Below are 14,318 nucleotides of genomic sequence, written 5' to 3' on the forward strand. Positions count from 1 at the left end.
TTCAGCTGACAGGGCTCTACTGAGATGGGTGTGTATGTGAGTGAGGGGACTGTGTAGGCACAGACGCCTCTGCCCACATGGGCAAGCAAGGCGCACACCTCTGCTGTGCGCAGGTGTGCCTGTCACATGTGCCTGTCCCCAGGATTGTGCAGAAAGATGACCAAAGATCAGATAGATGGTCGTTATGAAGGAGAGCCCGTGTGTTTATGACAGACTCACCTGAACGGCCCGTAAGCGCATAACCATGCGTGCCCACCTGTGTACACACCTGAGCACGTGCCTGGGAAGTGTCTGAGGACGGAGGGAGTGACTGCACACGGGCATGACTGCCTGGGGGAGGGGTGCCGAGTGTGTGCATGCCCAACACGCAGCAGGTGTGAGATAAGCGTGTGCTGAGTAAAGTCCACATGTGGATGCTTGGTGCACCTTTATTCATACATACACACGTGTCCACGGAGACCCTGCTTTGCCCAAAGTTTTCTAGGTGTGTGGGCGTGCCTTTCTGTGTGCCCGGCTGCGACCCTAGAGCTCCCGGCTGGGCCAGACCAGGCTGGGCTCCTCTCCGAGTACTCAGGGGCCCCTGCTGGGTGTCGGCGCCTGCGTGGGGCACTGCAAGGCTGCACTGGCAGCCTGTGTGTGTGAACGTGTGTGTAGGAAGAGGCGTTCACTTTCTTAGACCTTGCTTTTTTCTGTGGTTCCGTTTCTATAGAGACACTTCCTGTGGCAGAGAAAAGAGGTAGTGAGCTGGTGTTTCAGGATGTGAGGGCCCACAGGAGCAGAGCTGGGCTCTATCCGCGCTTGCCTGCCGCCCTGCAAGCTCTGGCCTCGGCACTCTGCCCACAGTCTCCATGGTGGGCGCCCCCCGTGGCCGGGACCAGTGAACAGCGGAGGCATGCCAGGGAAGCCCAAGCACCTGGCCGTCCCCAACGGGCGCATGGTGAGTGTAGGCTGCAGGCCAGGCCCCTGGGGAGGGATGGGCACACCCAGGGTGGAGCCCAGGAGCACACCCAGCAGGGTTGGGCAAGAGCCTGCATGCTGCTAGCGGGCGGAAGAACCTGGGTTCAGACAGCAGGCCGTGGGACCTGGTGCCCTCACCCCTGGACCATCCAGATTGGCCTGCTGGAGACCTAGGGCAACCCTGGGGGTCAGACCAGAGCACAGCAGGCACAGGCTTCTGGTCCAGGCCCTGCTGCTGCCTCTCCTGCTCCTTGAGCACCATCCGAGGCTGCTTGACATGCCCCATGCCCCCTGCACACCCCCGTGGGCCCAAGCCCTCACACCTCATTTAGCTTCAGCCCTCCCCTCCTCACCCCAAGTTCTGATGCCCAAGGTCAGGTAAGGGACAGCCCTTACTAGGTTGCAGCCCTGCAGCTGGACCTGCTCCGGAGGCTCCCTGCCAGAACCAGCAGGCGTTGGGCAGCCTGGGGCGGTTCAGAAGTGTCAGGCCAGGTTGGTGAAGCTCGTCCATTCTATTCTTGAGCTACCGGGGTGCAGAGGGGTAGCTGGCCTCTAGGATGTCCTGGAGGCTGTTGCCCCACCCCCTAAACACTCTCCTTGGCTGCTTGGACCCCGGGTCAAGCTGCCCTTGTAAGGAAGGACCAGCTTCTTTATTCATTCAACAGATGGGGCAGGCTGTGCCGGCCCTCCCTTCTCTCCCTAGAATACCGGCCCATTTCGCAGGTCCCTAGTCCCTCCTAACAAGCCCGGAAAGGCCAGGCTGTCCTAGCCTCCCACCAGGCCCCAGCCTATTGTGGAACAAAGCCCATGGATCTAGGGAGGCCTGGGCCCCAGTCCTGGCTCTGCTCTTCCTTACTAGGGGGTCCTCTCTGATACTCGGTTTCTTCATCTGAAAATGAGGAGAATAAAACTGATCTCCAAGTCTTGTTGAGATGCTTAAGTGGAATGAGGAAGACGAATGATGAGTATGAGGGCTCCATCAATGTCAGCCCAGTGCCCCTTCATCATCAGCCCCCCTTCAAGGATCCCCTGCCCCACCAAGAAGCTGAGCCATCCCCAACCCCACTCCCGCCTCCTCGGTCTCAAGATCTGTTTGCCTCTCTCCTCCCAGCATCGCTTTATTGCCCAGCCCCAGGCCAGCAGGGTGGGAGAGAGGCAGACCCCTCTGAGCTGGCCCAGGCACCCACCTCACTCTCTACCATCAGCCTAACTGAAAGTTCAGGAACCTGTGTGCCTCACACACCTAGCCTACAGGCATGACACTTGGGGCACCATGCCCACTCCCGCACCCACCCCAGGTGGCAGCTGCAGGGCCCAGAGGCACACTCTGCCTCTGCCCTTCCCCTGTCAGCTGTGTCTTCTCTGCTCAAAGTCACACAGAGCAAGGAGGGCCCCTGAGCTCTGGCCCTGGCCTCCGCAAGCCCGCTCGGGCTTTCCTCTTGGCAACCTGCTCACACGGGTTTATCTTTGCCCTTCCTGTCCCTTCCTGGGCCTCTTCTGGATGTTCTGTGCCACCTCTGGGAATCTCAAGGGCCACAGATTGGCCTCTTGCTGGTCTTTGGCAGCTTTCCGAGGCCGAGCTCAGCTAAGACAGGGAAAGACGGGTGGACATGGGCGGCTGTGGCAGGGATGAGCAGGGACAGGCCCCGGTGGGCCAGGCATCCGGCTCCTTCCATGAGTCACCTCCCGATGGAGGCTCAGAGGAGTGAATGCCTCGCAGAGGGCAGCCGGCGGGATGGAGGGGCCCGCATGCGAACCCAGCTCGTCTGACTCAATGCGAGGGCTCCTCTGCGCCCCCCAAACTGCCTGGCTCTGTCCTCCCCCACCTCCCCTGGCTGCCACCCCACCCTCGTCATTCCCTGCAGAGGCGGTTTCATTTGTCAGCCTTGTCTTTCTGCCACTCAGCGTGTCAGGCAGTTGCAGTGAAACCTGTCACTTAGAGATGACTCCCAGCCCCCCTCCCAGAGATGCCTCCGCACAGCCCCAGCCGCCACCTCATTCGCTCACTCGTTCACCCGAGGACCCCTCAGCAGGGCCTGCCCTCAAAACCTAGACCTGTCATCCTGTCCCCTGCCCTCAGGCAGCTGCCAGTTCGGCAAGGCAGGAAAGACACAGGCACAAATATCAGAGTAAAATTCTGGTTTGGGAAAGAGCTGCTGCTCAGGGATCCAGAAAATTCAGGGGCCTGGGCGGGGTAGGCAGCCCCTCCTCACGCTTGGCGCACTGGGGCCTGGAAGAAGTGCTGGAAGGACGCGCCCGCTGGAGGCAGGTGTGACGTGGGGAGAGGTCCAGACGTGGGGACACTGAGAGGGGCGCTCACATGCTCTCACTCTCGGGAGGCCAGATTAATCTTCCCCACCGGACAAGGAGATGTTCAAGGCAGAGCCCTCGCACCTCTGGGCCATCTGAGAGACAGGCGGCCTCACAGAGGGACCGAGTCTGGGGTCAGCTCCTCAGGGCCGGCGCAGACTGGAGGGGCCGGCTCGCCATGTTCTCTGCGGCTGTCTCCGGGCCGTGGCTTCCCCAGGCTGGGATGGGATGACCATGATGACGGTACAGAAGCTACACAGTAAATCAGCCCCCCCTTTGAGGTCTGACCCCTCCAGGGGTCAGGGTTCATGAGGAGCCCCTGGGCCCTTTACCCCCCGCCCCCGATTGGCTTTGCCCACCTATGGCCCAATGGCTGAGGCCCTGGGCCTCCCAGCTGCCCTGGGAGGCCTCGTGTCTACCCCCGGAGGCAGGTCAGTGGAGGGAAGACCTCAGACTATGGAGTCAGCACTCTTGGGCTCCAGTGTCATTGGGGCCACTTCACAGCTGCGTGACTTCAGGCCCAGGTGTCCTCACCCGAGAGACAGGGGGAATAACAGCTGCCACACAGGATCACGGTGTGAGGACCGAGTGAGAACGAGCCGTGTGCTGTCAGAGAGTGCCTGTCACCCTATCAGAGCTCAGGAAACGCTGGGCCGCCCTCACCTTATTATCTAGACCCCAGTGGTTCCCACAGGCCCCAGTTCCTAAGAAAAAGTATGGCAAACCGATGACGCCCGGCCATGGATTAGGGATGCCACTGGACACCACTCCCTTCCTCATCCTCTCTTCCCCTTTTCTCACCCTTCTCACACCACTTCTCCTCGGGCAGGCCGGGGTGGGGCAAGGCCAGCCCTGTTCAGCACAACTTCCCCTGGTCTGGGAGCCTGGGCAGGTGGGAACCTGGCCAGCAGCAGCTCAGCATGAGGTCGGCGGAGCCCCTGACCACCTCACGCCTGCTGCTTTCATGTGCAGGCCTCCCAGCAGCCTCAGCAGGCTAGGAGAGCTGAGCCCCCTGCTGTCAAGGGGGAAACTGAGGCCCAAAGAAGGTAGTTCACTTCCGCTGGCATAGTGGAGCTGGAACTGGCCTCCACTCCAACCTTCCCACCTGGGGATGTCGGTGCCTCTCCTATCCCGGCCTCGGCTGCACAGATCAACAACCAGTGGGGCAGGAGGGGCTCAGGGAGGTGCACTGCAGGCTCAGAGGTGGGGGTGTTCAGAGGAGGAGCCTCCCTGGTGGGAGTGGGGGGTTGCTGGGGCAGTCTGGGGGGCAGAGCAGAGCTGCTCAGGGCCCTGATGGCTGCTCAGAAGCCCTGGGCAAGGAGGGTGCTTCGTGGGAGGGAGTGCAGGTTGGTTCCCTCCTACGACCCAAGCCTTCCCTCCAGGAGCTGCCAGACAAATAGGGGAGAGAGGCCCAGATAAAGGCAGGGGGATTCAGGTGGCTGGTATTTAGGGAAGAAGGATGCCAATGGACAGAGATTGGAGAGCCACTGGGCAGGGGAGCAGAAGCAGACACCAGGCAGAGGAGACAGTGAAGCAGGGAGCAGGAGTGTGCAGGGGTGAGGGGAAACCAGAAAAGTTTAATAAGGCGTAGGGTGGGAGGAGGAGGGGGAAAGAGGGAGGCCGAAGGGGTTGGTCAGTCAGGTCAGGCAGAGCTGCGGCTATGACCCAGCATCTGCTGGCCTCCCAGGGCTGGGAGCGGGGCCTGGGGAGGACCTGGAAGCTGGCCCCACCTAAAGGCACAGAAAGTCGATTTGACCTCATGCAGAGGATAAAACAAAATAGGAGTAGGGCTGGCTTCGGTGGCAGCCTTGCCTTCTCTGGGGTCCCAGCCTGCCCCAGCAGCCACGGGGGCGAGAGCAGCAGAGAGAGCAGCCCGGGCAGGCAGGTGGCCAGAAGGGAAAGAGCAAGATGGAAGGGGCGGCCGTAGGCCCCCCCCCCCCACAGTTGGGGCTTTTTCCTGGAGCTGTGACGGACGGGGCCGTCCAATGGGGGAGAGCAAAGGTGGGGAGGGGAGGGCTGGGTGGGCGGGGCCAGGGGCGCTGCCTTTGCCCTTCAGAAACGTCCCTGCTCCTCAGCAAATCTCATCGTGGCAGTGCTCCTGGCGGGAGAGGAGGCTCAGGGAGGAGACCACGGTCCTGAAACTAGAAAAGGGCAGGGCTGGGACTGAATATGGGTCTGACAGGCTCTCACACCTGTGCTTTTCCTCCGTGGCAGGCCCCCCAACAAGAAAGTGGGAGCAGGGGCTGCCACCAGTACTAACACACCAACTGTAATCATAATGTTCCCTGAACACTTACACATCGCAGGGAGGGTCCCGAGTTCTTTACATGTATAGCTAATTTGTTTACTCACAGCAACGCTTTAAAGTCAGGACGATTGCAGTGTTTGCTCCATTTGTAGAGAAGAAGAAACTGAGGCCCAGAGAGGTGACGTACTCTGTCCGAGGTCACACAGCGCAGATTTAAACCCACACAGTCTGGGTGGCACCTGCTGCCATGAGTACCACAAATGCATCGGACTGGTCCCAGGGGCCTCCAAGGAGAGCTGAGCCCCTTCTGGCACTGCTCACTGCTCAGTGCCACCAAGGTCACCATGCTGGAAGAAGCTCAGGGCGGCTGGCTGGAGCATGAAGCTGGAGTTTTCTGTAAAACTCCTAATTTTTAAATGTGGGAAACCTCTTTAAATTTAAAAAGAAAAAAAAAAACATTCGGAGGGCCAAGATATTAGTGACGTCTCACATATCTGCAGGCCAGCTGCAGCCCACCTGCACGTGGCCCTAGGTACAAGTGGGGAGCAGAGAAGGAGGCTGCAGCATGGGGGGGCAGGAAGAGACTTTCTGGGGTGTTTGCAGACCTGCCTCCAGCGGGGCAGCTGGTGGAAGCTCCCATGACAGGGCCTGGTGAAAATGTAGGAGGGGAGAGGGAGGGCGGCACTGGGATGACTCAGGCCCTCGTGTTGGGAGCTCAGGTGATGGGAAGAAAGACGAGATGGAGGGAAGCGGATTGGGAGCTCTGCGATGGTGGTGGCGGAGGTAGCTTCCATTTGGGACTGGATGAACTTGAAGGGCTAGTGGGACATTGGGGCAGAGATGTTAGCAGGAAGTTGGCTGTGTTTTTGGAGCAGAGGAGGTGTGGGTGGAAGGGCCCAGGGCAGAGTCGGGGAGGGGCAGGAGCCACCTTGCAGTAGGTAGGAGATGATGAGGAAGCTGGAGGAGCTACTGGGAAGGTAGGAAGACCAAGCAAGAGTCATTCTGAAAGGAAGGTGTTTTGGTTTCACTAATGCTTGGGATTCCCAGAGAAGTTGGAGGAATTCTCCATAGAGGGGAGGAGGGAGGAGGGAGTTGGCTGCTGCAGCAACATCACTCACAGTGTGGTCCGTGGGGCCAGCAACGCCGGCATCACCTAGGAGCCGGTTAGCAATGGAGAGTCTCAGGCCCCATCCTGGACCTAGCAAACCTGAATCGTTTTTTGGGGGCCCTCCCAGTGTTTCTAATGCACACTGAAGTTGGAGAACCACTGCTCTGTACTGTAAAACAGCATCCTTTGCCCAAGGGGGTTGGGACCCAAGGGAGACCCTGGTCCCCGAGGGGAAGCAGTTGCAATAAGGAGATTGTCAGCCACGGAGGCTTCCTTCCTTCCTTCCCAAAGACAACAGCACACACTGCAGCCGCCGTTCCCAACGCTGCCATCAGTTTAATTTGATTTGGTCCTCACAACAGCCCCAGGCAGTAGGTTACTATGATTACCATCATCCTCTGCTTCGAATGAAGACAAGCGAGTAACTTGCCCAAAGTCATGCAGCTAGGGGCAGAGATGGCACTCGGAGCCTGCCTGTGTGCTGACCCACCCCAAGCTACATCCCTGGGCTTATGGCACAGGTGCTGGAGGAGGGAGGCAGGGGCAATGGCGGGGGTGGGGATACAGGCAGAAGTTGCATCACACAGGACTTGAGCTGTAATGGAAAAGGAGCTGGGGACAACCTCAACAAAACCTTGAACAAGCAGTGATCGGGCCGGAAATGCCCAGCATGGCCCTCCAGGCAGAGGACACAGCTCCAGTCCCGGGGGCTGGCCCAGAACTGTCCTTTGAGAACCCATCCTGCCCTGTGCCCTCACTTTCCACCTCTGGTCTCTCGTAGGTTTTGGCTGTCTCAGATGGAGGTGAGTGACCAGGCATGTGGAGGGAGCCTGCTTGGGGCTGCGGTGCAGTGTCTGTGAAAATGGGGAGGAGATACCCCTGCCACTGGCTATCTTTTCAGGGACAGTATCTGCAGGTGGGGTTGGGCCCAGGGCTGGGGAGGCCATGGCCACTTGTCTGTCCCCCTGCAGAGCTGAGCAGCACGGCGGGGCCCCAGGGCCAGGGCAGCAATGACAGAGGCAGCTCTCTCAGCATCCGCAGCCTCCCCAGCAGCTCCTTCCCCACCGAGGACCAGCCTGCGGCCAGCTGGGGCCTGTCCTTCGAACGGCTGCTGCAGGACCCACTGGGCCAGGCCTACTTCACTGTGAGCCCTGGGGCGGGATGGGGGGCATGACGGATGGCAGGGGGTGGCGGGGCACGCATGGCACTTCAGGCAGCAGTGGGACTTCTCTATCAGCTGCCTTCCCACAGCTTTTTTTCAGCACTCTGTTCCTCTGCTGCCGGCTGGGAACTTTGTATCCTTCTCTCTGTGCGTCTGCATTGGCCCCATCCATCTGTCTGGCTTGGCCTCTTGGCCTCGATTCTCTATCCCAACCCCTTTGCCCACATCCCCTGACTGGGTCTCTCACTCCTGACCGCCTTCCCCTTCTTACACGCCCACCCGACCCGCCACCGCCATCCACCCCCCCCCAACTCCTCTCCCCCAGGAGTTCCTGAATAAGGAGTACAGTGCCGAGAACCTGACTTTCTGGAAGGCCTGCGAGCGCTTCCAGCAGATCCCCGCCAGCGACACCCAGAAGGTGGGGGGAAGAGGGAAGTGAGGTAGAGTGGTGGGACCTGGGTCCGGGCTGTGCCCCTGACCTTCACCTGTCCGTCCTTCCCCAGCTGGCTCAGGAGGCCCGCAGCATCTACCAGGAGTTCCTGTCCAGCCAGGCACTGAGCCCCGTGAACATCGACCGGCAGGCCTGGCTCGGCGAAGAGGTGCTGGCCGATCCCCGACCAGATATGTTCCGGGCGCAGCAACTTCAGGTGAGGGGCGTGGCTTTGGGAGGGAGCACAGGCGCAGAGGCGGGGCCAGATCCAGGGGCGGAGCCTGAGCCGCGTGTGGCCGGGAACGAAGGGTGGGGTGGGGAAGGAGCAAATTTAGTTGAGAGTTTAGAAACAAGTAAATGCGGGGCAGCGCGCTGTTCCGAGGCTGCTGTGAGGCAGTGGGCCAGGAGCGTGACCTAATCGCGCAGTGGGTGGGGCCAAACGTAGGGGCGGGGCCTGGGCCTGGGCCCGGGAGGTGGGCGGGAGGGGCGGGGGGTGGGGCTTGCTTCCTAGGTGAGAGACCAAGCCAACTCCGCGGCCGGGCCTGGAACCCCGGCTCACCGCCGCGGCGCCTGCCCCGTAGATCTTCAACTTGATGAAATTCGACAGCTACGCGCGCTTCGTCAAGTCCCCGCTGTACCGCGAATGCCTCCTGGCGGAGGCGGAGGGGCGCCCCCTCCCGGACCCCGGCTCCTCGCGCCTCGGCAGCCCGGACGCCGCCAGGAAGGTGTGGACGAAGGGCTGTGGGGCGCGGGCTGCCCGGTGCGGATCCGCGGGCTTGCCCGGGGTCTGCGTGCGGGTTGGGGCCCGGCCCGGTACCAGCGCCGTCTGTGTGCCAGCAGAAGCCGAAGCTGAAGCCCGGGAAGTCGCTGCCGCTCGGTGTGGAGGAGCTGGGGCAGCTGCCGACGGCCGAGGGCCCCGGGGGCCGCCCGCTCCGCAAGTCCTTCCGCAGGGGTGAGGGCTGGAGCAGGCCCCGAGAAGAGGGGGGCGGGAGTGCGGGCAAACCTTGGTAACCCCTTCCTCCTACTTGTCCCACAGTTTGTGACAACCGACAGGAGCGCAGGGCCCTGCGGCCGCCGCGTTCCCCCAATGGCCTGGTTCCCAGGCTACACCCCAGAAGTCTGGGAAGCTCCCTCGACAGCGAGGCTGGCAGGACCCCAAACCACCTTAGACCCGTGCAGGAGAGGTCCACCCGGGCCCCTGCTGAGGAGAGGCCTCCGCAGGGGACGGGGATCACGGGGCCGCCCTGCTCACCGCTCCCTCTCTCCTAGAACTGGCGGGCACTGGGGCAAACTCGGCCTTGAGACGAGAGTCCCAGGGCTCCCTTAACTCCTCGGCCAGTCTGGACCTCGGCTTCCTTGCCTTCACCAGCAGCAAATCTGAGGTGAGCGACTGCTGGGGGAGATGAAGTGCGGGCTAGGGTCCCTTTGTGTGGCCGGTACCCTTCCCAGTGACCATCCCCACTTCCCTTCCCTCGCTCGCTTCTCGCAGCCAGTTCCTTCGCCTCTTTGCTTCCTACCTGCCCTCACCACAGGGGTCCCATGCAGGCAAAGTGTGTGCACGTGTGGGTGCCCAGGTGTACACTGTGGGGAGGGTGTCAGTGGGCGGACACCCCTCTGGTTACCCTATGCCCAGGTGAGCATCCTCGTGCCTGTAGGACCACAGGGGTACTCCGCTGCGTGTGTGCCCGAGTGCACGTGTGCACCCCACCAGTCACCCGTCTGCATGTCCTTAAATGTGCACCCATGACCTCCCCACCGCTCCTGCTCTGAATTAGAGCCATCGGAAGAGCCTCGGGAGCTCAGAAGGCGAGAGTGAAAGCCGGCAAGGGAAGTACTGCTGCGTGTACCTGCCCGATGGCACAGCCTCCTTGGCTCTGGCCCGGCCCGGCCTCACCATCCGTGCCATGCTGTCCGGCATCTGTGAGAAACGAGGCCTCTCTCTACCCGACATCAAGGTCTACCTGGTGGGCAACGAGCAGGTGCGAACCTGGCCTACTGGCCAGTCTGACTCCCCCTCTGGTCCACACCCCAACCCCATTCCTGCCTCTGCTCAGCTGTGACGCCAACCCCAATTCCAGTCCTGACCCCCCGACCAACCCTAATTCCTATCCTCTATTCTCACCCCCTTCCTTTTTTGTTTTTTAAGATTTAATTAATTTATTTTTAGAGAGAGGGGAAGGAAGGGAGAAAAAGAGGGAGAAAGACACTAATGTGTGGTTTCCTCTCACTCACCCCATACTGGGGACCTGGCCCGTAACCCAGGCATGTGACCTGAATGGGAATTGAACCAGTGACCCTCTGGTTTGCAGGCCAGCTCACCCCTTTTTCTCAACTCCAGCCTCTTCCCACCATACCCGTCCCCCCATGCCCAAGTCCAAATCAACCCAGCGCCAACTCCTCACTCAAACTCAGACATCCACTTGCAACTTCCACAAATCCTACCCCACCCCACCCATCCTGATATCCAGCTTCACCCAGCATCTCACTCTGACGGTTTTGGGTGGGAGAGTAGGAGGGACCTCTGCTGGAGGTGGGTTTTTCTCCAGCACCCCTACCTCAGTCTACCCACCCCTGAAATCACAATTTGGGGGAGCCCTCCCCTCCTCTGCCATCAAGAGCACCCAAGCATACCCAACCTGTGAAAACTTTCCTCTAGGTATAGAGTAGCCTAGCTTTAAAGGGAAGTCTAGGGAGAAACTCACTTTAAACCAAGCCGTCCAGTGTGGGGCCTAAAGGAAGAGTGCTGTATCCCAGAAGACAAGCCCTAACACCCTGCCCCAGGCGGCGGGGGGTGGGGGGGGTGGTGTACAGAGGGGCCTGGGACTAAGCTCTGCCTTCCAGGTCTACTGGCTGGAGGGGAGCCAGGCAGGGTATGATCAGGGAGGAGGAGTCAAACCTCCAGAGGGTTTCTGGGGTGAGGTGGGCATTTCTGGCTGGTCCCAGGAAGGCTTCCTGGAAGAGGCAACAGTTGATGAGGAAGAGGAGTTTGCCTCTCAGACCTGTGGGGGGAGGACATTCCAGGCAGAAGGAAGAGCTTAATTGATGACCTGGAGGTGGCAGGAGGGGAGGTTCAGGGCCCACTCAGGGGCCGGGAGCTTGGGAGTGTGAGGGCAAGTGTGGGGAGAGCTCTGCCCACTCTCTTGTGCCTCCAGAGAAGCCTCTGCAGCCCAAATGGTTTTTCTCGATGCTAAATACAACTTCACCACCAGCACGCCCCCTGTCCCTGCAGCGGGGCACAGGCCCAGGGCAGGGTAGAGGCTGCCTCCCTGCTCCAAGCCGGCACAGATCACAGAGCCTCTGGGTACCTCTGTTTCTGGGCCTGCTGTGCCAGAAGCTCTGAATCCTCTAGTCCTCACGGCAGACTCCGGGCGGGGGCGCCCTTTTTGCAGTGAGGAGACAAGAAGTGTCCTTAATAGGTGGGGATGGAGGGAAGTGGACAAATGTCCAAAAGCCGCAAGCCCCGGGTGGCTGACCAAAGAGGGAGGAAATATGTCCTGCTGGTCCGGGTGGGCTTCGCATGCCTGAGGGATGAGGCACAGCTTCCCAGGAGTTAAAACCTTCTCGGAGCCCAGGCCAGGTCCAGGACTTAAGGCTGCCCCTGACCCAAGCAGCCCCTTCACTGGCCCGTGCCCGCCCCACCCCCGCATTCCCCTTAAGTCCCTTTCTTTTGCGAGTGTACCCAGCATTCCTGCCAGCCTTCTCCCTGGCCTTGGCTGTGCCAGGCTCTGCCTCCAGCCTGGTCTCTACCGCATGCACATCTCTATGTCTCACCTGCCCATCCACTTTTCCCTCCAAACGTTAGGGCAGCCACTGAAGAGGTGGAGGAGGTCCCCTGGGACCGCGGGATTAACTCGGGGTGGGGGAGGGACTCAGACCCTGCCTGGCGTCTGCAGAAGCCCCTGGTTCTGGATCAGGACTGCACGGTGCTGGCGGACCAGGAAGTGAGACTGGAGAACTGGGTAACCTTCCAGTGAGTGCCCCTTCCTCCAGGCTCGGGTCGGGGTCGCCGTTCCAGCTACTGGTCTTCCCTGCAGGTCCCGCCTCTTGGGCTAACCCCTCCCCTTGGGCTAGGCCTTTACCCACTCCACCCACCACCACCCGGCGGGCCCTCCCCCCAGTTCAGGTGCCGCCCCCTCCCGGGGCTGGAGCGGGTGGGTTGGGAGGAGAAGCGGGTCCGCCCTCGGCCCTTTCGCAGCCCGAGGGTCGTATGCAGCCTCGAGTTGGCGGCGCTACAGCGCGTGGTGCTGATATCGGCCAAGCCCACCAAGCGGCTGCAGGAGGCGCTGCAGCCCACCCTGGCGAAGCACGGCCTGAGCCCGCAACAGGTGGAGCTGCACCTGGTGAGTGGGCGTGGCCGTGGGGCTGGGGCAGGGCGGCGGGGATTGGGCTCCCTGTCCTGCAGGCTGCTGACCTGTCCCCACAGCCAGGCGAGAAGCAGCCTCTGGATCTGGGGAAGCTAGTGAGCTCCGTGGCGGCCCGGAGACTGGTTTTGGACACACTCCCAGGTAGGGGATGTTAGCCCAGGGCGTGGTCCCCCAGGGCCCGCGCGGATCAGGGAGTCAGGGGGTCCAGGTGGGACGCAAACATAAAAAGTGGCACTCTCTGCGCAGGTGTGACGATTTACGAAGCTGGAGATGCACCCCCCTGCCACAGCCAGGTGAGTGAGAGGTGGGAAACCCTCTTTTGCTGGCCACGCCTCACCGCCTGGTTGTGGCTCTGACCCCACGTTCTCACAGCGCGCCCTGCCTAGAACCCAAGACAAGGCTGCCCACCCTTCTCCGCTGCCACTCAGCTCCCCCGCCCGGGAGCCCAGCAGTGTCACTGGAAGGCGGCAGACCTGTGACATCGAAGGTACTTTGGGGGTGGTGGGGGCTAGAGACCAGGGGGCTTGGCAGCACTGAGGTGGCATCAAGGGACTGGATGCCGTTGGAGCTGGGACAAGAGAGCTGAGGGCCACTGGAGTTGGGGGACCGGCCAGGCTGTGGTCGGGTGGGAGGGAGCGCCGGTGCTGGGGTGGGAAAGGCCGTGGCCATGGTATGGGCAGTGGACTGCGGTGGGAGAGGGTGGGCAGCTCTCTGCAGGTGGGTCCCCCGATTCTGTGGCCACCCACAGGCCTAGTGGAGCTGCTGAACCGGGTACAAAGCAGCGGGGCCCATGACCAAAGGGGCCTTCTGCGCAAAGAGGACCTGGTGCTCCCAGAATTTCTGCAGCTGCCTGCCCAAGGGCCCAGCTCCCAGGAGGCCCCACCACAGACTGAATCGTCAGCCCCACCCGAGGGGGACTTCTCAGACTGCGCGGCCCGCTCAGCCCTCTGACAGCTGCCCGACAGTCCAGGCTGGCTGCATGGCCCCGGGCAGGCCGAGCACGCCATGGCCCTGCCCCGCATGCCCTGTCTGTGCCATCAGTGTCCCTGGCCCCTTCCTGCCACGGGCTGGCCCGAAGGAAGAGCCAGAAGGCGGTGGAGAGGGGCTCAGAGTATCCATCCCCACAGATGCCACCACTCGGTCCCTCAGAGGCTCACCCACCCACCCCTTGAAGCAGGCCACTGGGGGTGGGTGCGGCCCCTCTCCTCCCTTCCCACACCCCCGTCGGGCTTGCCCAGCACAGAGGGGTGGTGTTGGCAGTGCCAGCCTCCCCACCCTGTGCCAAGCCTCATCAGCGAGCAGGAGGAGGGGCAGGCCCCTCCTCAGGGAGTTGGTATGAGCAAGGCCTGGGGGTGCGGCCAGGCAGCCCCTCCCTCTACCCACTGGACTCTACTGGACAGACGGATTTTCCAGTTGGCTTGGGGTAGCTGGGTTTGTCCTGAATGTATAATATTGTTATTATAATTATTATTATTGTTCTGTCATGAGGTGTGTTCCTTGTGTACCATGTACCCCCCACCCCCACCCCCGAAAACCACACTGCATCTGTCACCAAGGGCACGGTGCCCGGAAGCTCTTGGGGACCTCAGGACGTGCCCCCTGACTTCCTGTTACCAGAGCTCCTCTTCCTGGCTGCACAGAGTGTGGGGGTGGGGTGGGGGACACTGGAGGGAGGGGGGAAGGGGAAGACCCCCTGCAGAGCGGCGCCTCTGCCCCTTGTGACCCTGTTCAGTGTCTGG

At 61.5% G+C, this 14,318-nt stretch overlaps 1 protein-coding gene across 1 annotated transcript; it reads left to right on the forward strand.

Moving 5' to 3' along the window:
• Positions 1-734: 734 nt before the first annotated feature.
• Positions 735-14,063, forward strand: RGS14 (regulator of G protein signaling 14). The gene is made up of 15 exons (XM_037126432.2): positions 735-937; positions 7,405-7,426; positions 7,595-7,767; positions 8,111-8,203; positions 8,289-8,432; positions 8,797-8,940; positions 9,056-9,167; positions 9,485-9,597; positions 9,991-10,194; positions 12,109-12,185; positions 12,429-12,555; positions 12,639-12,720; positions 12,826-12,872; positions 12,952-13,066; positions 13,328-14,063. Exons 1-15 carry the CDS (start codon positions 893-895, stop codon positions 13,528-13,530), a joined length of 1,701 nt encoding a protein of 566 aa, XP_036982327.2. The 5' UTR covers positions 735-892; the 3' UTR covers positions 13,531-14,063.
• The last annotated feature ends 255 nt before the right edge of the window (positions 14,064-14,318 follow it).

The sequence above is a fragment of the Artibeus jamaicensis genome, unplaced genomic scaffold (genome assembly GCF_021234435.1).
Source record: "Artibeus jamaicensis isolate MK-2021 breed Jamaican fruit bat unplaced genomic scaffold, CSHL_Jam_final contig_1085, whole genome shotgun sequence".
Classification (NCBI taxonomy): Eukaryota; Metazoa; Chordata; class Mammalia; order Chiroptera; family Phyllostomidae; genus Artibeus; species Artibeus jamaicensis.